Source organism: Zeus faber (assembly GCF_960531495.2).
Source record: "Zeus faber genome assembly, chromosome: 15".
Classification (NCBI taxonomy): Eukaryota; Metazoa; Chordata; class Actinopteri; order Zeiformes; family Zeidae; genus Zeus; species Zeus faber.
This window is the reverse complement of record NC_137194.1, coordinates 14,498,624-14,525,486: the sequence shown is the minus strand read 5'-3', so window position 1 is coordinate 14,525,486 and position 26,863 is coordinate 14,498,624. Positions and strand designations below refer to the sequence as shown.

At 42.2% G+C, this 26,863-nt stretch overlaps 1 protein-coding gene across 1 annotated transcript in view; it reads right to left on the bottom strand.

Annotated features, from left to right (window-relative positions):
• LOC307241604 (A-type voltage-gated potassium channel KCND3-like) overlaps positions 1–12,755 on the bottom strand; it is a gene marked incomplete at its 3' end in the record, with an annotated part of 116,133 nt that extends 103,378 nt beyond the window's left edge. The window contains exon 1 of the mRNA XM_080015784.1: positions 11,638–12,755. Coding sequence (XP_079871910.1) covers positions 11,638–12,740 — 1,103 coding nt within the window. The 5' untranslated portion in view covers positions 12,741–12,755. The remainder of the gene's footprint in view (positions 1–11,637) is intronic.
• Positions 12,756–26,863: the final 14,108 nt, after the last annotated feature.

Below are 26,863 nucleotides of genomic sequence, written 5' to 3'. Positions count from 1 at the left end.
AGTATGCTGAGACTGAGAGAACGAGATATATAGAAAGGAGAAAGAGACGGAGAGGGGGGCAGGGGTAAAACTGCAACAGTGTGTGTAACAACAAGAAAAACAAATACGTGTCATCCAAATTAGTTGGCTTTGATTGGTGTAATATTAATCACCGTTTATCGCACTTTCTACATGAAAATACAACTTGGCCTACGTCTATTGAACCACTCCACAATCCTGCTCCACAATGCCCACATTGCATGCTCTGTTCAAATATATATAATGTTTGTACAGTAGAAACAACAATGTGTAAAGCTTGTTTGCATACAATGAGGCATTTTAAGTGTTTTTCCAGGCCCCCTGGGGGGAGGCGGGGCAGCTGCACTCAAATGAATGACTCTCCTTCAAAAATCAGTCCTTGTGAATTAGGTTGAGTGAAATCTAACGTGTATGTCAAGCAGACTCAACAGAGCAGACATATACGCAAGCACACAGAAAAAAAAAACATGTATATAGATGTATGCACACACACACGCACACACACAAAATCACCAACTATCTATCTACTATCAGGAATCACTTACTTGTCATGTTGGTGATTCGTGTGACCGAGACAATAGTTCCCTGCGGTGCCTGCTTCCATAGTAACTCCCTTCTTGATATTTGTAACACATAAACCGTTTACATTTCCTGCACCCCAGGAATAATTTCTGACAGTGAATTATCGAGTGCACATACATTCGGAAATTTCAAGGGGTTTTAAGGTCTCAGGCAAAAATGAAAAATCATTTCATTTGGACTAAGGTCACCCAAACTGATAGCAATTCAAAAATAACCCTTCATCACAAAAAGTCAATGTACAGGTAATCCTCACTTAACGACCTATCTGTTTAACGACCGTTCGGAAATATGACCAGCTCTCTGACCAGTCTGTATTGTACGCTGCATACAACATCGCTGCATCTGCGCTGCGTTTCAGCGTCGATCATCTCATCGTGCATCAACATTCTCAGACTCATTCCTGCAGTCTGTCAGTGTTCACAATTGCCACGCCCCCTAACCGCCCCAATTTACTTAACGAACTGGTCCTAGGAACAGAACTCTGTCATTAAGTGAGGAGTACGTGTATTTAGTTTTATCGAACCTTTTCTATAACTGGGTAACACTTAGAGGACCTTGGGCAGAGAGTTGTGCCTTGGTGACCCTAGGTCATCTGTCTCATCAGGCCTTTTCAGGGCATGACTAAATGTCCTGGACACTGATGTTCACTTCCTCAATTACAGTTGTCTGGAGATAACTAAATCAGAGAGTGGTGCAAAGCATAGTAGACATGGATGGACATGAAAGCTGATGGCGAACAGGTACTCACTAAAAAGAGAGAGAGGAAGAAAAAGTGAAACAGAGCTGCTTAAATAAAATCTCCTTGAATGTCAACCGTTTTATGCGTCAGTACCTGGGACACCCTTCCAATCACTTTGGCAGAGTTAATTTAGCACAAGTTAGTCAGGACACTGCGTCCTGTGACAGGGCAGCATTTACATGCATGGCACGTCAGTCAGGAAAGGGGGGTGGAAACATAAAGAACATGCCTGAAATGCCTTTTCTGAAAGACCTGCACTGTCATGAACATTCACATTGGCAACAACAAATCCCCCCCTTGGCTGACAAGTGGCCAGGTAAATGCATGGTAAATGACCTTTTACAGGTCTGAAAACCTTGGCGCTCAATACTCTATTCAAAAAATAGGCAACCATCCAGATTGCCCAAAAGGGTATATAATAAGCATCACAAAACAGGAGGAGGAGAAGATCTATGCTAGCTGAAAAGAGTTTACGCTGTGGCAGGTCTTGGAAGGGAGACTGGGGCGCTGTATTGACTGGTAGGTTGTCAAACACAAACACAACCATCAGGAACAGCGCTCCACTAGCAGATACAGGGACTGCTTTTAGGACATGTTTCAACTTGCCACATTCACGACTCACAATGTTATGGACTATTTTGCACTCTTCATTTTAAAGTTTGTTGGCCCAGTATTGACTGTTGAGTTAGTAAGAATTATAAATTGGGCGTGAAGTGACGACTGAAAATTGCTCTGATAATAATTGTACAGCTACAAATTGTCAACATAGATTACTGAGCAAATCTTATGCATCCATGTAACAACCCAAATAAGGATCGTTGGCTGCCGTGCAGCTGAAACTAAAATTGGAGACATGTGAATAGCTAAGAAAAGTACATTGAGTTACACAAGCAAAAATAATAAACTGTGTATGGCAACCAACACATAGCAGAGGCCTTTGTACGCACACACTCACACGCACGCACACACCACTCATATTCTCTCATATATAGACTCAGTGAATATTAGTGTAAAAGAGAGGAATGGACCTTGTGATGGGAATTATTAAACTATTTTAAATAATAATAGTGTGCGAGAGAAAGAGGGGGAAGGGAAGAGAAGAGAAATGGAAGCAGAGGAAGAAAGGGAGAGGGGGCTTTGCTCTCGGTTTGGTCTCCATGGAGAGGGCCACGGGGGTCAGCTGGTTGACTGTAAGACAGCAGCAGAGTGCACATCCTCTCCTTATGTCTCTTTAAACCTTCCTCTACTCTGGAGGGAGGGGGTAAGAGGAGATTAACAAGAGGGAGGTCAAAGGACGAGGTCTGCAGGGATTCCTTTTTTTTTCCTTGCAGATATATGCATCTGTTTGAGCTTACACGTACTGGACCACAAAACACACACACACACACACACACATGCTGAAATGGGCACATACTCCATGTGTTTGAGCATCTGTGTGTGGTGCGTTCTGAGGAGAAGAATGCACTATTATAGTTATGAGTGAGTTGAAATATAGGTCAGTGTTGTGAAACTAACTTAAGGCCAGGGGTGAACCGTAGCTCTTTCAGTTCAGTCATTCACACAACCGTCAGCCATTCTGGTTTGGATCTACAGGCAGTAAGAGAGAGGGCAATTTTCGCAGAAGGCAGTATTGCACTGAAGTTGCAGTTATAGGCACAGCGTGGAGGTATTGGGGAAGTATTTTGGAGGTATTTTTTAATAAATCATGTCATTCGGCTACAGTTCTTAATAAGGATATTGTACATAAAGATTTTGAATTTCTTGCTTCGAAGGTCAATTTAGGCCCTCATAATTCAGTTGTCGTGATTGGGATTTATAGACCTCCCTTGGCTGGATCTGTCGCCATTAATAAATTGGCAGATCTAACTGCTCAATATAGTAATCTCAATTGGTTGGCCAATGTGTCTGATTATTAGAGCGAGGTGTGTTGTAATCTCAACCTAACCCAACTGATTACAGACCCTGCCAGGCATATCCAAAAATTATTTATAAGTCAACTTTAATTGATCGGATCAAATACAATTGGATTGACAAAATGTTGATTCTTGTGTATTTGACGTAGGAAAAATTGACCATTGCCCCATAGCCTGCATTAGGGATAGGCGACGAAAGATGGTTCGATGGTGAGTTGTTGTCGAGAGAAATTTTTAACATTTTAATGAGCAGGCCTTCTTACATTATCTCTTTCATAGTGACATTTCAAATACATTAGAAATCCCAGATGTTGATCTAGCACTGGATCACTTTATAAATACCTTCAACTCAGTGGTTAAGGAACATGCCCATTTAAAAATCAAAGATCTAAAGATAGGTCAAGTCTTTCATTCACGTCTGTACAATCATCTTTGTGTAAAGAATAAGGCTTGGGTCCCAGCCAGAAATTCTGGAAACCCTTCCCATTGGCTTGCATTTAGGCATTTAAGAAATAAAATGACTAAATCTAAATCTAAATCTATGAGTAATCCGGAAATGGATGTCTCTGTGCATATTGTAAGTCCTGTCCCTCAGTTTGCCCCCAATCTTCTTGTTCTTAATGTAGTTACTCAGGCAATTCTTGCCATTGATTCCAAGAAAGCAACTGGAAAAAGCTCTCTGCCTTGATGATATCAGATTATATAACACATGTTTTTAAATTATCCATTTCATCGGGTATAACTCCCAATTGCTTTAAACGCTGAAAAAAAACAAAATATATCCTATTCACAAGAGCTAAGGAAATATATTATAGCAAACTTCAGATTTGCACTTTACTCGCTATAGCTACTGAAAGAGTCCCACATTATAAATATTTAGGCATCTGGATTGATGATAACCTCACTTTCAAAGTTCATATTAATAAACTGGTTGAAAAGCTGCAGACAAAACTTGGCTTTCTTTATTGAAATGGAACCTACCTTTCCATGTTTAGTAGAAAAATAAATGTTGAAACTATATTACTTTCTGTCTTTGATTATAGTGATGTACTAATATATATACACACACACACACACACACACACACACACACACACACACACACACACACACACACACACACACACACACACACACACACACACACACACACACACACACACACACACACACACACGTGTCTGTTACCACCCTTAAGCCCTTAGATGCTTTATATCAATCTTCTCTTAGATTTACTACTGGTGATGCCTACAGTACCCATCATTGTATTCTCCATGAAAAAGGTGGCTGGCCAACTCTTTGTGAAACAAGAGCAACTCTGGTATATGTTAATTTAGAAAGCACTACTAAATAAATTACCAATTGACAATACTTCACTATACACCTCAATGTAGGAGCTTATCAAACCCGCTCTCAGGACTGGATTACACTAGATGTTCCGGGTTAACTCTGAACTCGGAAAGACTGCTTTTCAATTTTGTACTCCAGACTTGTGGAATAACCTACAATGCACTTTCAATTTTGATTCCTTGATACTGGTGGAACATTTTCAAAATATGCTTACAAATCCCATTTTTTGAGAAAGAACTTCTTGACTTTTCTTTTTTTTTTGTTATTTGTTTTTTTTTCTGCATAATGTGATCTCAGCATCATTGAAAATGAGGGTTCATCCCTCTATGTATCCCCGAGAACTAAATAAAGGTAGAATACAAAAATGAAAATTGTACAGTAAAATTCTACAGTTGTCGCCTGCGCGAGCACCGCGTGTCGATTACGCACATTTGAGTATTTTTCGTATTTTTCGAGCTTTAGAGCTTATTGTGCATAATCACCGGGTTTCATGACATTTCACTGCATATATATATATATATATATATATATGACCGAATGTGTATGTATGTGATAAATTATCTCTTGAACTTGAACTTTAACTTGAACTTGCAACACTGATCCGTGGAAAAATTTGAATATGCCTCAAAGGAATCTGTCGATATCTTCACATCCAAATAAGGCACTTATCAGGAGTGGGTAATTATTTAAAGTGTAATGAAAGACTTTCCTTCAAAACAAGTGATTTTCATTGTTTTTTCCCAGCATGTTGCAAAATTTCAAAATGCTCAAAACATCAATACATTATCGATATCATGATGACACCAAATGTCTTTTCTGCCCTCTGTCTGTGGGTGCATCCTTCAATGTTTGTAAATGGGAAACTTGTCTTTATGTTAGAGGGTTGCTGCACAATTTAAATGTGCGTCGTAACTTTTATTATTTATCCAAAAACACTATTCCACAATACAGCGTACCAAATACATTTAATTCATTGAGTATAAAATGAAAAATAATAGGATCACAAATTATAGAGTATCCTTTAACACCAATATGGTTCTCCATTAGAAAACCTCTATTTGGTGGGTTTTCCGCAACAAGTAAGACATAAATGTCATCTGTCTAAAATGTCCAAAAACCTGAATGCCACATAAATCAATAGATACTATAAATTTCACCTTAGTCATCCTGGGTATTTTCAGACCAAAAACTAGAGGAAATAAATGATCCCCATGCACTCATAATAACCAGTTATAATGAAAAGTCTTTCTACGCTCCTTGACCTGACAGTTGGTTAGTCAACCCCCACTTCTGACCTTAACAATGAAAGGGTGATGATGCGACCTGACCCCGAATCACCAGTGGGATAACAGTTCCTCATAAATCTAAGATGAGGGATCAGTGACATCAGCTTTAGCCACTATCTTTCCGTCAACCTTCCATGTCGGCCATTTAATTAGTAGGTGCAACAATGGCATTTGCCTTTCCCTATACTGCCCTGTTACACTCATCTGCATTGATTAGCAGTTTTCACGAACAGTTCGATTCCACATAAATGTGTAAAAATCTAAGATAGTTAAAACACATTATACAAAATTAATGAAGGGAAATCTGTAATCAGAATACACTAATGTGCACATATGTTCACACGCACGTGTAAAAAAACAAAACAAGAACCTCCGCCCAGGCGGTCACACATTTTGAAACATCTGCGTAGCTCCTTAATCCAATTTCAAAGGCAGAGTTTTTGTGAGAGGTATTTTTGTGGGTTGTCTGGGAGACAGAGAGTAGGTAAGTAAGTACATTTTATTTGTAAAGCACTTTTAAAAAACAGAGTTACTGGGTGCTGTACAATAAAGACATTAAAGAAAATATAAATAATAAATAGAAAGTTAGAAACAGCAGTATAAAAAATGAAAATATCAAACATAAAAAATTGCACAGAAGGAAAATACACATTACAAGACAAAGATCCAAACCAGATAGAGGTGGGTTTTTAACAGCTTCTTAATGATCTCCACAGATTCTGCATTTTTTATAACTGAGGGAGCTGTAACAGCAAAAGCTCAATCACCCTAGGTTTTTAGCCCTGATTTTAGGACAGCAGGAAGGCCTCGGTCAGTAAACCTGAGAGATGTCAGCGATCTGACTGAGGCCAGGGGACACAAATGTTTTGAAATGTAGGGAGGGGCCAGCCCTCATGCCTTGTAAGTAATTAAAATAATTTTAAAATCAATTCTACAGTTGACTGGTAACCAATGAAGGGAGGCCAAAGAGAGAGATGTATTGATCATAGGAGAGCAGTGATCAGAAGAACCTGGTCTTCGATTGGGGTAATGAAAGACTGCTGTGGCCATATGAGTCATTTTTGATGACACAATTTACATTGATATGTTTTGGACATGTTTTGCAACGGGACAAAAGGTGAAAAGACATGGGGTTTAGTCCCTTTTGACCTCTGTGTGATTCATGGGTAAAAGCGTATGCATGTACAGTACCTCTCATAGAATAATCATTGACTTGGAATATCAAAATAAGTTACAGGTACTCCTCACTTAACGACCAAGTTCCATTCCTAGGACGAGGTCGTTAAGCGAATTGGTCTATAAGCAAGGACCCGTGTTATTTCACGGTGAGGGGGCGTGGCCATTGCGAACCCTAGAGTAGTGATTACTAACAGACTGCAGGAAGCAGACTGAGAACGGTGAGGCGCGATGAGATGCTTGACGCTGAGACGCCGCACATGCAGCCTGCACGTCACGGTACTGTACACAGCATACAAGACTGGTCAGAGAGCTGGACGTAAGTCCGAACGGTCGTTAAACAGGTAGGTCATTAAGTGAGGAGTACCTGTACATTTCTTAAATTTGTTAGACCAGAAATGCGATACATTTCCCAGCTTTCAACTTTTACCACCAGTTGACCAGAATTGACCAGTTGGGCGGTCAATTCTAGAAGATTGGATAACTGATTGTCCAACTGTAATAAATGATTACAATTTGCATTAAAGCCTAAGTCAGACAGAGTTCAGGGTCTCACGGCTAAGTAAATACTGTACTTCCAGCATTAAAGAGTCTCCATACGGACTATGAAAGCTTAAAGCTTAATAGTTATGTAAGCAAGAAAAAAAAAATCTTCTTAGAGGTCATTATAAACTTTAACAGCTGAAAGTAATTTACTTCCCAGATCACATGAAGAACATTAAGGATTATTTAACTGTGTGCATTATATATTATTTTGTTTTATTGCTGTAGTTGTTTTGTATTTTTAGTATGTTTATTTTGTACCAAAGGAGGAAGGAATTAAAAAACAGCCTTTACTTAAAACCACGCGCACACACACACACACACACACACACACACACACACACACACACACACACACACACACACACACACACACACACACACACACACACACACACACACACACACACACACACACACACACACACAGTCTCCATCTCACCTTAATCTCTTCACTGCGCACTTTCTATTATATTACCTTTGCTTTTCACAAACCCATATGAAATTTTATGGTATCAGCTCAACCCAATGAGGTTAAATCTCATGAGTGATTCTCTTTCAATAGTCAAAATCAATTTAGTTAAAAACCTTAGAGCAAAATCCCTCTCCTATTCCCTAATTGTCATTGCTGTAGCTAAAGCCTTCCCCTGTGCCTCCCTTCTGTGTGCCTGTCTGTCTTCAGTTATGCGATTTAAGGTAGGCAGTTAGTCAAAGCTATTTTATGAATGAAAAGGTGGGTTAGCTCCATGGATGGATGATGCTATATCCTTATCTGCCTTTTTCCTTCATTTTTTATTTAAGAATTGTTATTCTTTTTCATTTTTACTCATTGGCTTAATTTCTTTGTTCTATCATCGCTTTCGTCCCCTTCTGAATATTCTCTTTTTGTCTCTATCTTTCAAGCCAGTCTTTCAAGCTATTGTCATAGAATGATCCCCCCTTCACAGGGCAAAAGGAGAGCGGTACCTTAAATAGCTATTCACCTATGGTTTTATTGCCTATTTTCGGTGAGGGATTATGGATTCTGATTCCATCTGGATTATTGTCAGATAAACAATACACTCCTAAAAGCCCCAGCAGGCAAAGCAGCATGTATGTGGCACAGGTAGATCACCTTTGTCAGGATGTAGACTGCGTGTCAACGTGATTTACATTTACATTTACATTTAGTCATTTGGCAGACGCTTTTATCCAAAGCGACTTACAAGGGAGAATAACATTCAGCTACATTGCGACAGTGATAATGAAAGACTGAGGTTTGGGTGAGACACACAGGCACACGGGGATGCACATTACATACACATACACAAACACAAACACATGAACAAATACACAGGCAAAACCCAAGACACATACCAAATTCAAATATTTTTTCCACCGAGCATAAACATGGGACAGCATGACAAATGAGCAGTAAATTAAATATAAGTGCAGATGACATGAGTCCTTCCAGGAGGGAAACAAAGCTGAATACATTCTAAACTGCACATCTCTCAAGCCCTGAGGCAAGAAGTTAAAGAAAGAACGGAAACCATAAGATCTGGTTTCCATCTCACTTAATCAGAAAAAGAATACATGCCTTGAAAGCAGAATGACATGTCGCCCTGCCACACTTTTTGACATGACCGGTCAGGGAAAATGCTGACAACTAAGATTGAACAGAGCTAGTATTTTTGAATTATTACGAAGGATTCACAGGTCAGACTCATTTAATTCATTTGTTCACCCTGTAGAACCACTCCCACACAGGAAAACCCTGTGTGTGTGCAAAGATGTGTGTGCATACATGTTTGTGTCTGTTGAAGCATGGAAGTGTGTTTGTGACGTAAACAGAGAGCAGAATGTTAGGCAGGTTTACGTTAGTCAGCAAATGTAGTGGGCCACATCATTAGTCACTCTGACACCCACTACTGGCCCCTGCCTTATTGATGAGGCTAAGCTCCGCACCCCCTCGTTCACACACACAAACACACATGCCCGCACGCGTGCACAAAGGCATTCGTTGGCCACAGTGCTAATAGCAACAGGAGACCAGTTTAGCGTCTCAGGTCTTTCTATTGTAGGGCAAGGGCCGTCAGCTTTAGCATGGAGCATTGGCCAGTTTTGACAAGAACGCTTGCAAATCCTAACATGGCTGTTCCCCTCACATTACGCGACCATTTATCTTGTCGTTTGTCATCTTGCAGATGTAGTGGTGTGCACATTACACGATAGGTCACAGACAAGGTGCACACAATGCTACACTTGGTGCGACCCCGACATCCCGCTGTCTCAAGTAAAAGGAGCAACGGACGGAGCAGCATTACACACGGACAAAGCTCATACAATTGCGCACACAGAGAGGATGTATGTGGATGTATATGCGCAAAAGCGAGGAAGCAGATGTATTATCTGGACGTGGTGGCATGTGTGGCACGGATGGTCCAGTGATTAAGTTGCAGCTCCAGGTAATTACTTGCATCACTAAAATTATATACAAAAAAAAAAATGTTTTTTATTAATTGTTATAAGTAAAGTCTAACGCTTTGACCATGACACTCACGCATATCAACCTGTTCACATGCTCACATGCCACTTCTCATATTTCTCCATCTGATAATCCCAAAATAAGTAAAAGTTCTTCTTTTTTTTTTATTCTACAGATATATTTCTTCACTCTCGCTTGCTTGGTGGCTGTGTGTCTGTCCCCGTGGTGAATGGAAGATCCTTTCCCAAGCAGGTTACATTAACGCCCACGCACAATTTTGCACGTTTCTCCAAAGAAAACAAATAGTGTTTTTATTGTAGATGTATTTATTGTAATTGAATATAACAAAAAAAAGCGGCATGCATAACGGGCACACTTCCCCGTCACTCTCTTGCCCCCCCTCCAACAATGATAATATTGTGTATCGTGATATTTGGGTGGGACTGGAACACAATTTAAAATTTGGGATATCGCCCAAGCTCAGTGCAGACAAAATAAAACACACTTGAAAATTGGGACGTCTGGAACAGCTCAAAGACTGGCTCACATTGCCTCTCTGACCCGCTCAGACTTCGTCTGCGATGGGTGCATGCAGCAATCGGGGTCCGACCAAGGCTTTTTGTTGCCAATCTCAAGAATGTGACAGCCAAATCAGGGCTAAAGTTGTGTAGTCTGAGCCTGGCTTAATTCTAGGGACTATCCCATTTGCTGGCTATGTTTCAAGGGAAATAAAAAATTTGATAGTGTTTCAATAACAATAATTATATTGCACTAGTGTTGAAATACAAATACTTGATCTATTTCTTTACCTCTCAAACATTAAGAACATTTTAATATTTCTCAAAGGTGCTTTTCATACGTAGTATTAGGCGGTTCGTTTTTCAGCTGTCACAATAAGTTGAAAGCACAGTGCATGACTCCGGGAAGCGACTCTCAAAGACTTAAGTTGGTTTCAGAATGAATTTCAAAGCTTTTATTACAGCCAAAATAAAATAGCTTTGTTTATAACCCAGAGTTCAGAAGACAAGAAGGGAAGATGCGTGCAATTGTGTCATTTTTGTGTTTGGTTCACTGAAGACCTGAAACTTCTTCCTGTTTCTCTATGATATTTTTAACTTTCCTTCATTCTCTACTTTATAGTAACTTTCTCTGTGAATGTCGCTGTTTCTCCTTCTGTCTCCATCTCTTTTTCCTACAGATGATGTAAAGGGCAGGCTATGCCAGAGCCATTAGTGAGAGAGATTTGGACATCTTGACGGCTGCCTTTATGAAAACATTGCTGCTCATAAAGGTACCTTTTCTAAGTAAGTTAACGTGAGATTTAAATAATGCTTTGAAAAGCTAAGCCCTGGTTTCTTTATCACTCAATGTTTGGACCAAGGAATTATGCATGATTATGCATGTATTAAAAGTTTTATGACTGAACACAAAAAAAACAATACATCCACATCAAAGTTTTACTAACAAGCATTTGTAGCACGCAAGTTATTTATATATGCTTGCAAGCACGCTTGCGCACACACAAACAAATGCACATGCAAGTGTGGTCAGTGTTGCTCTTACCCCAGTGTCGTCATAGTAACGATGGTGTACCAGAAGGACGCTGGGATGCTGGTGAACTTGCTGGAGGATGAACCCTTCTCTGCATAGAACATGACGGTGGCGAAGATGATGATTGCCATGGTGAGGGAGAAGAGCAGGAAGCCCAGCTCCGAGGCGCAGCTCTTCAGCGTGTAGCCCAGGATGCGAAGGCCCTGTGAGTGGCGGGAGAACTTGAAGATGCGGAAAACGCGGAACACGCGGAGCGTCACGAAAGCGCCGCTCACGTCCTCGTTGTCAGTCATCACCAGGCCGATGTAGTAGGGCAAGATGGCGACCACGTCGATGATGCTCATGACGGACCTCATGAACCGGTACCGGCTGGGCGCAGCGAACAGCCGCATCAGATACTCCACGGTGAAGATCATAACGCAGGCCGTGTCCATGCAGAAGAAGGCGACAGTGTAGCGTTCACCGCATGGTACTTCCTTCTGGTATGTCGAGGTGCCACACGGCACCGTCTCCACCACGTTGGTGATGACGGAGATGGCAATGAAGAAGCCGGTGACGTAGTAAAAGACCAGGGCCATGGTGGAGGTGTGGGGGTTCTCAAAGGCACGCCACATGGTCTCCCTGAAGGTCATGTTGGGCAGCTTGGCGTCCTTGTTGTCCTCTTGGTCGTCCATCAGCCGTTCTGCATTCTCCCTCTTCCTGTCCTTGTACTCTTCGTAGCAACAGTCGCCGATGATCTCAGGGATGATGCCGAAAAACGCCAGCTCCTCGTCATAGGATGAGATACACTCATAGCGGGGGTAGTGAAGCTTGCCCGTGCGGTAGAAGTTGAGCACACTGCGGAACAAGTCGGGGTCCCGGTCAAAGAAGTACTCTTTGGTTTCCTCGTTGTAGAAGAACTCCTTCTCCGAGCTGCCCAGCAAGGTGTCTGGGAAGCGGTCCAGAGTGTTCCTCCAGGTCTGGAAGCGCCGCCCGCTAACGTTCAGGATGATCAGCTCATCCTGCCGCTTGTTCTTCTCAGTGGGCGCCACAGGCATGGGCAGGTTAGCCACGGGCATCCAGCCGATGGCGGCCGCCCGGGCGAAGGGAAGCCAGGCCGCTACTCCCGCCGCCATGGTGAATGTGGCTTGGGGTGTGGGGGGGGGGCAGGTCACACACCTTCACAACCAGCTTGACTTCAGCTTCTTCACCATCTGCACACAGGGGGGGACAAGTTGTTTGGTCGGCGAGGTTAGAGGCAGGCAGGAACAGGGGTGAAAGAATGATGGAGCGAGGGAGCAGGGAGGACGGGATGAAAACAACAAAAAAATTAAAAAAAAAAAAAAAAAACCTCGGCATACGTCCAGAGGTGGAGTCCAGACGCAAGACTTACGAGAATCTCTGAGCGATGTGTGGGGCAAGACCAATGATGTAAGTACGAACAGATGCTGCGGGAGCGTGGAGCGCCAGGGAAACAGATTAGAAAATGAAAAAGATCAAAGGAACCAAATCAAATGATGATATGCTTACACTGTACGAGACAGACGAGATACTAATACCAGATTAGATACATTTCCACTAAACCGACCCGAAATAAAGAACAGGGACTACGACCCTTGAGTCACCCCTGCTGTAATGTTTCTCAGAATGCCTGGGCCTTTCTAGGAAATGTAAACGGTTACCTCGTAGTGCAAGAATAGGCAGAGTTTGGTGATCGTGAGGGTTTATTGCTATCGAGAGGAGAGAGCCCTGGAAAAATCCAACAAGTCAGAACCTGTTGAGTTACAATAGGGACGATGTGCAGCAACATCCTATCAAGACTCATAGTTCACACAAATTATTGATATAACGAAGAAAACATTTAATTGAAAAAAACAACAACTATTTATTTTGACGACAAACAAGCGATTTCGCGAGTATATATATTTTCGAAGAAGCCGTATTCGATGGATAACTTACCGGTGCCGATTTTTAGAGACCCGAAGAAATGCGAGCGGCTCCCAATGCTCCGATGCTAGTGGCAGCCTCGGCTTGACAAATCGTTCCTCAAAAATAGAAATAACTTGTTTTAACTGGCAGAATCAAAAAACAAAACAAAACAAAACAAAAAAAAAAACTCGATGGCAGGCATTAACTAGTTGAGTGACACCCCGCCCCCCCCCCCCTCCCCCTCCAACCCCCAACAGAAAACAAAAAAATCAAAAATCAAAATAAAAAAAATAAAAAAATCAAAGCGACGTTCGGGAAAAAAAGCCCCAAACAGAGCGGACGAGGCGTCGCTGTGCTCGCTGCAGGGCGCCGCGCTGTCACTCACAAGGCGTCACGAGGCGCGAGCATTTCAGCTGCGGCTCGTGATGGGGAAGGAAGGAGGGAGGAAGGAAGGAAGGAAGGAAGGAAGGAAGGAGGAAGGAAGACAGGCAGGAAGGCAGGAAGGCTCGAGAGCGGTGCGGACGGAGGAGTGCTCGTGCGCTCGCTCGCGCTCTCTCCAAATGACAGGCTGAGGTATCCTCCCCCCTCCTCCCCCCACACACTCTCTCTCTCCCTCTCCCTCTCTCTGCCTCTCTCTCTCCCTCTCTCTGCCTCTCTCTCTCTCTCTGTCTCTCTCTCTCTTTTGCTCTCCCTCTCCCTCTCTCTCTCTCCATCTCTCTGTCTCTCTCCCTCCATCTCTCTCTCTCTCTCTCCCTCGCCCTCTCTCTGTCTCCCTCTCTCTCTCTCCCTCTCTCTGTCTCTCTCTCTCCCTCTCTCTGTCTCTCTCTCTCCCTCTCTCTGTCTCTCTCTCTCTGTTCCGCTCTCTTTCTCTCACTCTCTCTCTCTTTCTTTCTCTCGCTTGCTCTTTCCCTCTCTCTCTCCCTCCCTCTCTCTGTCTCTCTGTCTCTCTCTCTCTCTCTCTCTTTGGCTCTCTCTCTTTCTCTCTCTCTCTCTTTCTCTCTCCCCTCTCTCTCTTTCCCTCTCTCGCTCTCTCTCTCTCTCTCTCTTTCTCTCTCTCTCTCCCCTCTCTCTCTTTCCCTCTCTCGCTCTCTCTCTCTCTGTCTCCCTCTCTCTCTCTCTCTCTCTCTCTCTGTCTCTCTGTCAGAGAAACGGAGAGAGGATAGGGAGAGGGAGAGAGAAAGAAGAGCGTGAGGGAGAGACCCTCACTCTCTCTTTCTCTCTCTCTCTCTCTCTCTCCCTCTCTCTCTCTCCCTATCCTCCTTTTTGTCGGTTTTGGAAGCGAGAACATCAAGACCTCATAGAGACTACTGATGATGTTTTTTTTTATAAAGGTACCCATCCTTTGGGGAATCTTACACTAAATAATAATAATGATAATAATAATAGCAACAACAACAACAACAATAATAATAATAATAGCAACAACAACAATAATAATAATAATAATCATAATAATCATTATAATCATAATAATAAATTGCAACTGTGCAGTTCACTTTGTGTTGAAAAAGCCCCGGCCCCTCGTCCTCGACGTGTTTACATTTTCCACTCCTACTCTGGGCGTCCGCAGGCCCTGGACAGTTTCACGACATGTTATACGTTTAGATTCCAAAAAAAAAAAAAAGTGTTCCAGTGGAAAAGCTGCGTCTCTGCGCCGAGGCTCACAAGCAGGCTCACGCTCGTGCACTAAAATCCACCAGGAACCGTGGAGGGTCTGTGCTGCAACCGCTGCAGGTACCACACATTTCCATGCATTTCACATTCAGAATCGATAGTTTGCCAACTTTTCATTCCTTTGGTATCCAGCTCTTAGATCGCTAAAAAATCTGGACGATGGTACAACAAAGTGAGGCCTGGCGCTCCACTATTGATTTTTGTGGTGACCACCCACAGGGCATGGAGTGTTGGACTGATAACCACTTCTATAGATATCTGCTCTGCAGGTACACAAACAAACTTTTGCATTTCAGCTGGAAAATGTCAGTCGGGGCAGTGATGCTGGAGCTTATAATTAGGTGGAGAACGACCGGTGGCGTGTGTGTGTGTGTGTGTGAGAATGGCAATTCATAGTCAGGCTGCGACACCGTCACCTTTTATGTAGCCACGTTATTCAATACGCTGAAAAGCAAAATGCATTTCTAATTGAACCTACTGGGAGTCTTTTATTTCAATAGCAGTCCACTGACCACTGGAATACCAATTATGTCTTGTCAGGGTGCACACGGCAAATCAGGGCATACAGTACATTCTCTCATATCATTATACCTTTCACATACACAATCCTCTGTATAAGGAACCACACACACATTATTCTTACACGCACAGTCATGGTCCAAGCAATTTCAGGTGGAAATGATCAAATCACAAGTGACAGTATAAATATATTATAAATGATTGGACACACATAGTACGTTATATTGGACAAATTCCTATGCATTGCATGAGCCAAACACTAATAGATACACACAGAGACACGCACACAAACACGCACGCTTTACTTTACTTTAAACCTCACACACACACACACACATACACACAGACACACACACACACACAGACACACACACACACACACACAGCATGGAGATTGGCCTTTTCTCGTGATAGTTCATTGAGTGATTCCAACTCTTCAAATGTCACTGAATAACAAGGTGGTTTGAACTCAGCTTTCCGTGGTGAACCGCGCTCCGTAATCCTCTGAAGACACCAGATTGACATTAAAATAAAAAAGGTCCATTACATCCCTCTGGTACCAAAAGACACGAGCTGATCACGCCGAACCGTCGGCGAGTTATCGGACTAGTTGATTGCTTGCATATGTTCGTTGCAGATGAGCTCTGAGGTCAACAATGTCAGACTGAAAAAGAAAACCCACACAATAGATCACGGTCAGCGGAGTCGATTTTTCCACTTTCAAAATGGCTTTCTCAATGATATGTTTCTGAAATGTCCTTTATTAGAGGACTATATCTATACCTATTACCCCTCACCATTTTCCTAATTATACCTCATATTTCTAGAAGTGAATGACATTGTGAGGAACCTTCCGTAAAACCATCTCCTAGTCCCGCTGACAACTACGGAAACAAATACCTTTGTCAAAGGTTCTTGATTTTGCCGTATTTTGCATGAATTCCAAGTTAAAGCAATGGCATTTACGCCTTTTAAAATGGAATTAACAAATACGAAATAGTGCATAATGAAGTTACTTGACAGAAATGCATGTTGTCACATACCAAATCATTTTATGGTCTCTCACCGTATTGTAAAAAACGTCTCAAATAGTAAAATCTGAAAATGTGAGCCATCGTCAGGAGCAGAGGTCACGGGGGGTCATGGAAAAAGGGGTGTGCTCACTAAACCAGGCGAAAACTCAACTTTTAAAACATACAAACACATAATGTTAATCAAGGTTCAATTTTGAGATACCTAAACTGTGCAGCGCGCAGAACAAACGTTTGGTGTTTGAACACCGCCGTCCCCGTGCAGCTGTATTGATGTTGTGTCTGCGGTGCTCACACTCAGTGATCCCTGATTGAAACCAACAGTGGCTCTAAGTGTTCAGGACACGTCGATGCCTCTGGTGAGCGGGCAGAGGTTAATGTCACGGTTAATATCACAGCGAGCTGCCGCTGTGTCTCTATACATCTGTCCTTGCAACATCTCGTCAATAGCCGTGTAAAAGATATGAGATAAAGATTACTTGTGATTGGCTCTTAGAGCGCTAAACCCTCTGATCTGATAAGCTGATGAGAATGCAACGGAAAAGGTGATAGGTAATTGCACCCTATCTGTCATGTTAAGTGCTGTAACCTTGGTGTCCCTTCTGAGTCCAGACTCCTTATGACCGCCATGGGTCAGCCACAAAGACACACGCACGCACGCACGCACACACACACACACATACACACACACACACACACACACACACACACACACACACACATTGTTCTAATGTGTAGAAGCACATTACCTTCTCCAATGCAAACCCCACCAAACGCACTTATAGTAAAGGCACACACAGACACGCACACACACACACACACGCACACACACACACACACACACACGCACACACACACACACACACGCACACCAGACACGCGCACACACAAACAGACACACACACACACACACACGCAGACCAACAACAGCAACAACATTTGGGACCAAACATCAATCAGCATCTAGTGTGAAACAAACAAAAGCACACAAAATACACACCCACAGTTTTCTCCCTCATGAACTTTTTCACTTACGTTTTGACATTTCCCACGATAATGTGCTTGTTTGTTTGCTTCCGTACATTCAATTATTCATACATTCTCCCACAATCTACCCTATCTGTGCATCTAATCCCCATTAGCTGTCTGAAGTCCTTCTTTGGGGATTTATATCCTCGCGCTGTGGCAGAGTTTATCCCCGCTGTGCCAAACAGAGACTTGGCAGCCCCCTCTGTCTTGTGTTCAGGAAGGCGGTGGGCGACACGACCATGTTCTAGATGTGCCCCTAGCACTGCTCCGGCACGCAAAGCGACAAAGGCAGAACACCCGACCACCTCACCCAAAACCCTGCAAAATGTCACGCCTTGTCTACCCCTAACGATGCCCGGAGCGGAGCCGCTCCTCAACCAGGGACCGGGGTGAGTAATGTTGTCAGCTCAGCATGTGCAATACAGTGCACCCTCCATAGCTCAGCTTTGGAAACCGTTCCCTCTCTCAACAGCCGTACGTTGACTTTTGAGAAATATTTTCCCAGGTGTGTTTTTTAAGCAGATTTTTCCGACCTTGAGTCGCCGCACAGGGCGACTCGAGGTCGAAAGAGTGTTTGAGATTGCAGTCTGAGGGACACGGTCTATTCAAAACCCAACACGGAGTGTAAAGTGTATGCGCGTGTGTAGAAGAAAATACACCCAAACTGTGGTTGCATGGTGCTTAATGAGGGCTATTTAGGGTCTGGATATGTTGATCTATGTATTAAAAGATTGCATAATCAAATAACAAAAAAATGCAGCAACACAGGGAATAAGGATACACAGTCTGGTGGAGCTTGAGATAAAACCCGATTTTTTTGTGAAATATCTTCAGGATTCCACTTGAATCCCGCCCAAATTTATTCATCCTCGAAGCTGATCTGCAGCACATTGAAAGGTTACGCGTAAAAGGTTATAAGTCATATACAAGGTCCACGGAGGAGGAACACTTGAGGATCGTTTCCCTCAGCCAGAAAAAAAAAGACCCTTCAGCTCACCTTAATTTCTTATTCATTTTCCCTTTATTCCCCGTTGCCTCTTTCCTCGTTGGATCTGGGAGAAGCTCAGGTATGATGAGGAGAGGTTTTTTTTTTAATTTTATTTTTTAAGTCTGGCGGATGATCCGGCGCAGGACTCCCACCCTGACCTCCCCTCGAAGACACCACAGTCAACGCATTAAAACTAGAGTCTTGGTCAGTGGTGGTCACATGCTTGACCACACAGGGCTGCTGAAGAACGCTCTGGCAGTAATGCGACTGCTATTTTGTATAAAATAACGAATGCACTACATGTAATAATATGCACTTTACAGCACCTGTGGAGGGTACCTTCCCCAAGACAATAAAAAGCATCCAAAGCATCTGTGTGAATAGCACTATGATTGCAACATCTATTGTACCTTGTCGCACTAAGCGGTGTGCGTTTGCCTCCTTCATCTCCTCCATCCTCTCTGGCGGAAGAGCCAGAAGAGACTGGTCCTTATAAACCACAAAATTCAAACCGGTGCATCAATCTCCCACATGAAAAATTAATTGCAGCACTCCACCCTGTTGACAAGCAGGGCACAAGACCGAATGCCACTTTAATTTTCTCCCACTGTCATCGTGTGAAAAAAGAAAAAAAAAGAATTTCATCCCGTGTCACCGTGACAGGAGTTTTTCCGTCTTTCTGTTTTAAAAAGACAATGGGCGTGTTGCTCACGAGGCATCTTATTGGTTCACGGCGGGAGCATTATAATTGTATCGTAACATGATGTGATGATACATTATGAATGCGGCTGCGGAATGACTTTATAATGACACAATTATGGACTGTAAATCTATGCCTAGATTATTATCACATGGTCTTTAAAATGTGTTTCAAGGAATTAAGGCATAAAGAAAGTTAAAGCAAAGTAATAAACATAGTCATGGCGGTTTATTCTCAATATGTGCTATATATATATATGTATATATACAGTGGTACCTCGACTTACGACTGTAATTCGCTCTATAAGAACAATCGTATGTTAAAACAGTCGTATGTCTAAGCAATTTTTCCCATATGAATTATGAAATCATGAAGGGTGAAAATAAATAAAATACACAGCACAAACACAGTAAATATGAAAAAAAATATCGATAAGCCACGAACTACGTGCCCACACCATGTAGGTCACCCGCTGGCTGACTGCTGACTGACTGCTGACTGACTGACTGCTAACTGGCCGCCGACGCTCCAACTGCAAATTTCCACGGTAATATCTTGGAGCAGTCGGTCGCAAGTCGATACAAATTTTCACGACTATCGCTACTCGTATCTTGGATTAGTCGTAAGTAGATGCGGTCGTAAGTCGAGGTACCACTGTATATATATATATATATATGAGAAGGATAAAAAAAAATATATATATATATATATATATATATATATATATATATATTTTTTTTTTTATGCACACTCACTCGCTTTCTCACAAGATAACTTCCTCTTGCATCCAAAGGATCAGACCTTCCACAGAGTGTTGCAGTCATACGACCACGGAGAAGCCTATCTGTCATAACCCTGCCACCACGTCTACACTGAACAGACACGCTTCTCCTGGATTTACTTACACATACTCCGATCCGTAAGACAGCATACTTTACTTTACAAGGTTAGAACTGAAGTGCAAATTGCGGCTCTTGCCATAAGTCTGAGTCTAAACACTGTTCGCCGATGAGTCACACACAGACACTCCACACACATGCAAAGGGACACGTGCACACACGTGCACAAGGTAAACAAACGAACACACATATACATGCAGCCCTACTGAGGCAGATTCATTCTGCTCTGTCTGAGGAGGAGCGTCTCAGCTGGACCCAAGGATAAAATGAAATGAATCAAATGTCTTCCTTTCATCTCCTTTCACTGTCGCTCTTCCCTGATGTTCCTGAGTGAGATTAATAGAGAATTCTATTTTCATTTCAATGACTTCTGTGCATCCAGTTAAAAAGCATGTGCAGGATGCACAATGCACACGCTCTTTGATTCCATGACACAGAGTGACTTCCTGTCACACATGCAGATGCGGATGCAGATGCAGCTCTCTGATCCTGTTTGATTTGGCAACTCAGAGCATAGTTGGAGTTCAAGACCTCTTTATACTAAAGCAGCAACTGACTCCATTTGCCAAATTGAATTGTTGTGGTTTCTTTTTCCTTCCTTTCTCTCTGATTCGTTGCTTTTAGAAGTTGGGGATTAGCCAGGATGATTGTTGATTTCTGAAGGGGCTCAGACTCCTGCGCCTTAATGGTGATCGCTGCGAGCTAATGGTTTTGGGTTAATAAGAAGTGTGTGTGGTGTTAATGGGTGCCGATCTGTCAGAGAGGGGAGGTTGCTGCCTTCTGGCTTTTGTCTAAAGATCAGCAAGGAAAAGAAAATAGACGCCACCTTCAGGAAAGTCTGGAACTGTTTTATAATCCCACGTTCATGACACAAACAACAACTTCTTAATGATCTACGATCCCTAACCAATAGGCCTAATTAGGATTTCTTTCTTCTGCTTTGGTTCGTGTGTGATTTTGGGCTCGGGAACTGTCCTTTTACTCTGTGTCAATTTGAAATGTGGAATTGGGGGATTGCAAGATAGCTCATTTTTTTTAAAAAGAAATCCTCGGCTCACGAATGGGGCTTTAATATATCTAAGCTCTCAAATCCCATTTTCCTGAAGTCCTGAGGGCTAACATGTGCTGTTACCAAATGTACAAGACGGGAGTTTCATCCCCGTTCACCTTCCTTTCTCATCTTATCTGTTCCCACTGCGCATTTCCCAGAGTGGCTGTTAGACACCAGCAGAAAATGAAACAAACTAAAATAGTCCTGATGTCACAATCTCCGTCGCACCTGCAAGGGCAGGAGAAACACCCAGCTGTTCCCCGGGGACGGACACAGACATAGAGACCTTGGTGATCGTGCGTGCACATACACACCTGGGTTTGAGCCTCGGCAGCCAAGCACCAGCAGGGCTGTGCCCTCTCTCCAGTTCAGCACTGGGAGGACTTGACTTTGACAAGATTGGATCCAACTTGAGTAGGGCTGGCTGTCTGGTGGTGGCAGGGGGGAGGGTGGTGAGGGCCGTTCGGGATGGGAGCAGACACAGTAATGGTCTGAGGTGATTGTGAGAGGCTCCGTGCTGATCACACTGTCACTTTTAAGTAGGAACGGAGATGGGGAAGGGCCAGTGCTTATGCAGTTACCACGGCAACACCGACTTAAGCCATGGTGGTTGTTTGAATATTTGATATACATATATCTCTAGATTGGTGTATCAGTGTGTGCGTGTGTGTGTGTGTGTGTGTGTGTGTCAGAGTGCATTGACATAAAACGATCTGACATAAGCATGTTTGGTTCATACAAAAACATGTACCTTTATTAAAATGTTGTGATTGGGAATATGACAATGTATGCTTGTGTGCATGTGTGTGTGTGCACATGTGTGTATAATGTACAGATTTTGTGCATTTTTGTGTGAAATATCCTGTAATACAATACAAAATATAACTAATATATATATATATATATATAATAAAAGTATTTGTGTTTATATATATATATATATATTAACATATAATATAATTTCTACATTATTCAGACCTATTCGCGAACATGTCTCTGTGTGTTTGAGTATGTTTATGTGTGTGTGTTTGGGTATACGTGGTGCCTTTATTTGCCCTCATGAGATTGTTTGTCTTTCTATTCATATGCATTGCTGATTATTTACATAGCTTCAGTGGCAAAGCCTAACCCTGCGTGATCTGCAGACTAATGAATAGTGTACCAATGCAGCGAATCCATGGGGGAGCGTCAACGAGGGAACATGATTGTATTCTAAGCATTCCTGATGCAATCTCACACATTAATGGAGAGGACAATCTCAAAACAATGTTCAAAACAAATTGGAAAAAAAGTCAAAAACGATCAAGTCAACCTCCACTGTGCCCTTTGTGTGATCATCTCTCTTAGGTTATGAACTCACAGCACCTCACTGCCTTATGGTGACTGTCCGCGTGATGCAAGGCTCAATCATTTTGGACACTTTGTGGACGTGCAATGGGTGAAGGTGACTCTGTCGTTAGACTAAACCACAAGACCATTGTAGTTTGTAATTAAATAAAATACTTTTCTCCTGATTTCTCTTCTACCTGCCCCACTCCTACACCTTTCTCTCATTTCTGAGACAATCTTCATCTTTAAGAAATATAAACTATACTGTCTATGAATGTAAATAATATGGAAATCTATAGAGCAACATAATACATAGTTGAAATAGATACCAACCTTAAAGGTAAGCCCTCTGCCTCAGCTAGGATTGATGTATAACGGATATAGACGAATAAAAGACATTGTATTAAATTAAAATTGTAGGAAATGTGTTTTTATATTTGTGACAACATGAGATAAATTAAAATAATTATATAATATCAAAATTATTTTGTCATTAGCGAGGAAAATCAGGATAATTTCAGCCTGCAGCAAAAAAGCATTTTGGCCATGAATTATTCTCTCTTCCTCCAGCATTTATGCAGTCAATTTCTGCCAATGTTGCCCATGCTGCTTCCCTTCTCAATTTGTCTCTGTATTAAAAAAATAATTGCACAAGCCACAATTTGCAATGACTAATTTATTCTCCATGTATATTATTATTTGTACCATTACTATTATCATTATAATTATTATAATTGTTATTATTGTTATTATTGGTATGGTTAATATTATTATTATTATTATTATTATTATTATTAGCATTATCCCTACCATTAATATTATTATTATTATTATTAGCATTACTATTATTATTATTATTATTATTATTATTGTTATTATTATTATTATAATTAATAATAATAATAATAATAATAATATTATTATTATCCTGTGAAGAAACAGGCATACCTTTCTTGTGGATCATATATCAATCACAGAGATTATATTTTCATCGCCAAAAATTCTCGGGATGTTTGAAATTTGCATGGAGGGGACTTGAGCTCTACTTTTTGCGCCTCCCCCTTGACATTCTGCCTGGAATTCTCACATTTTCACAATCTACCACCAAGTATCTATGCTTGTCCTCACTGAAATGACAGAGAATGTGTGGAGGTTCGCTCTCCAAGGAACATCACTGTTGTTGCCAAGAAATTTTCCAACAATAGCCCATAGTCTATTTTTGGCTGTCCATCTATGTCTATGTTGAAGATAGATAGATAGATAGATAGATAGACAGACAGACAGACAGACAGACAGACAGACAGACAGACAGACAGACAGACAGACAGACAGACAGACAGACAGACTCCCCTTGCGGCTGCCTGCGCGAGCACCTTGTGTCGATTACGCACATTTTGGTATTTTTTAGTATTTATAGAGCTTATTGTGCGTAATCACCGGGTGTCATGACATTTCACTGCATATATGTATGAACGTATGTATATGTATGTGACAAATAATCTCTTGAACTTGAACTTGAACAGACAGACAGATAGATAGATAGATAGATAGATAGATAGATAGATAGATAGATAGATAGATAGATATAGAAAATTAGGCCATTGCACTGTCCTAGTTTTTAATATGTTTTTTCAGAGTGTCTGCAAGTCTGCAGTGACATGTGTCCTGGCAGCCGATTGGCTGAGGGCTGTCTCAGGTGTGCCCGGGTCAGTGTGGTTCAGTGGGGAACCCTTCTATTTGTAGCTCCGCTTTACTGGAGAAAAGGATAAAGCCACACCGCCCGAGGGAGCACAAATATTGGCTCCATTCTCACTTAGCTGTCTGCACTAAACAGAATGAGGTGGAAAGTACACAGAGGTCCATATAGTGGCTCACTTGTTGAAATTGTAATGATCCCTAGCACAGGGTTAATAAATGATTTAAACCCTGAGGCCGGAGACTGTGCGTGATTAGACACCGGAGCACTCATACGGGGAGATTAGCAATAGTGAAGAGTGCCAAACTTCGATGTATTTTAAATTAGTTTCCACTAATCTGTTGTTCAGGAGTTCAATTCCGGAATTCGACATTCGAGGCTATAGGAAAGAGTCGTTGTCTCAAAAGAGCCACCTGGTTCGATATCCTATTGATGCTGAATTACTTTACATAACATTTAAACTGCGCTCTATGGCGGTAAGTTGGGTACACACAAACCTTTCCTTCCCAGCCCGCTGCATGTCCCCGAGCTTCAGATCTAAATTACCGACTGCATTCTAATCCCCTTGTCCTGCAGCTAATGTATTTACTCTATCTCATCTGAGGCTGTTAGCAATTAGCAGCGGTTGTGTCAAACTTTGCCAGCAGGAGTGTTGGGGATTTGGGGAGGTCTAATTAAGGGAGCGTAGTAAACATCCGTTACCCAGCCGATGGATCGGCTAAGCTCTCGCTCTCTTGATCTTGTATTCTCATATTCATCATGGAGGGAGGCATCGTGTGAGTGAAACCCATGAATCGCGGGACAAATGATTACAGGCAAAGTGCGCGGAAAGTGATTACTTATCCGCCGTAGAGATTCGGGTGGCGCTTCCACAAGGATGGATACAGCTGCGAGATACGTCAGGTCAGTTTCAGGGACAGGAGGGGAGTGGAAAATTGGTTTGACTGATGGTAATTTGCAGCAGTTCATTACATAGACTAAATATTTCAAATGAATGTTACATTACTAATGATTATTACTAAGCTGTGTTATCCCACTGGGATGTGCTACTGAGGAGTTGAACACTAAACTCCCAACATGAAGAATCCATGTTGCTTTTCATCAAATTCTAACTGCATAGCTTTCCACGACACGTTCCCCTCCTTTGACCCTATGTCCCTATCAAATTCTTTTCATTTTTTTGTGTCTATTATTATTCTGCATATCTCACTCACGATCTCTCTCTCTCCCTTTCTCTCTCTCTCTATCATTTTCTTGATACTCCCTTGTCTTTTCTTCACTCACCATTAGAGGAGTTCTTCTCATCTCTTTTTATTTAAAATTCATCCTCCACTTCTCATTTGTCTCTTTGTCCCCCCCCCCCCCCCCCCCCACCCCCCTCCCTCCACTCAGGCCTTGACCAATGACCGACCACCGACTGACCACGACCGCCCAACGACTGACCACCAACCACCCAGTAAGACGAAGCCACAGGAATCCTTATCAGACCATTGACGACCTGCGACGATCTGAGGATTATAACTTCTGGATTTGCCATGCGCACCACTGTTCCACACAGATGGAATTTCTAACAGATAAAATGCTATCTGTTAATCTCTGCTGCTTAGTGGAAAATGTCCCTCTATATTATTTATCAGCATATGAGCAATTAGCTATGACCTTATTAGGGATTCAGTTCACTCATTTGTTCTTTCAGATGTTCTGACTGATAGGCAGTCTTGGCTAATCTAACATCTGTTCCATCATTTATTACATCCATTGTATAATTCACAACTTTTTATGAAGTTATTCAACATCCAATTTGAACGGTGAAATGAATTGTACAACTGTAGATACATTATCCCTCTCTAGCCTTCTGTGAAACATAGAGCTGTACGCTTCCAAGGGAAGTGCCTTATGGACAAGGTACACTTTCTGATTACATCTGGATTTTCTGCATTCATAGCAGGACGGAAACAAAGTGCCATTGTGCATAGCGTTTACCAAAATCACCCTAAAAGTCTCCCCATGGTACTGTCCATGTGGCAGCGCAGTAATATGGTAATGGAACGTCACAATACGGGGAAAGCTGGGCCGCATTCAAAGCAGATAAATCCATTCATAATGAGATGTAATCTCATTTACTCTATGGCATATAGTTTGGTTTGCTGGGCTCTCATTGTCTTCTTGCTTGTAAAGGCGGTTCATGTCCAAACCCAGAAGAGAGAGAGAGAGAGCGAGCGAGCGAGAGAGAGAGAGAAAGAGAGAAAGGGAGAGCGAGAAGTGCAGTGTGTTTGGAAGCCTCCTTTGAAGCCTTATTACCATAAATCAGACAGGCATCAAATCTGATCCAACATTTCCAGCAAACATATTTGGGATGCTGCTAGTTGCTGATTCAGTGCTTGGCCAAGGTGGTTATGCGTGAGAGGGACACA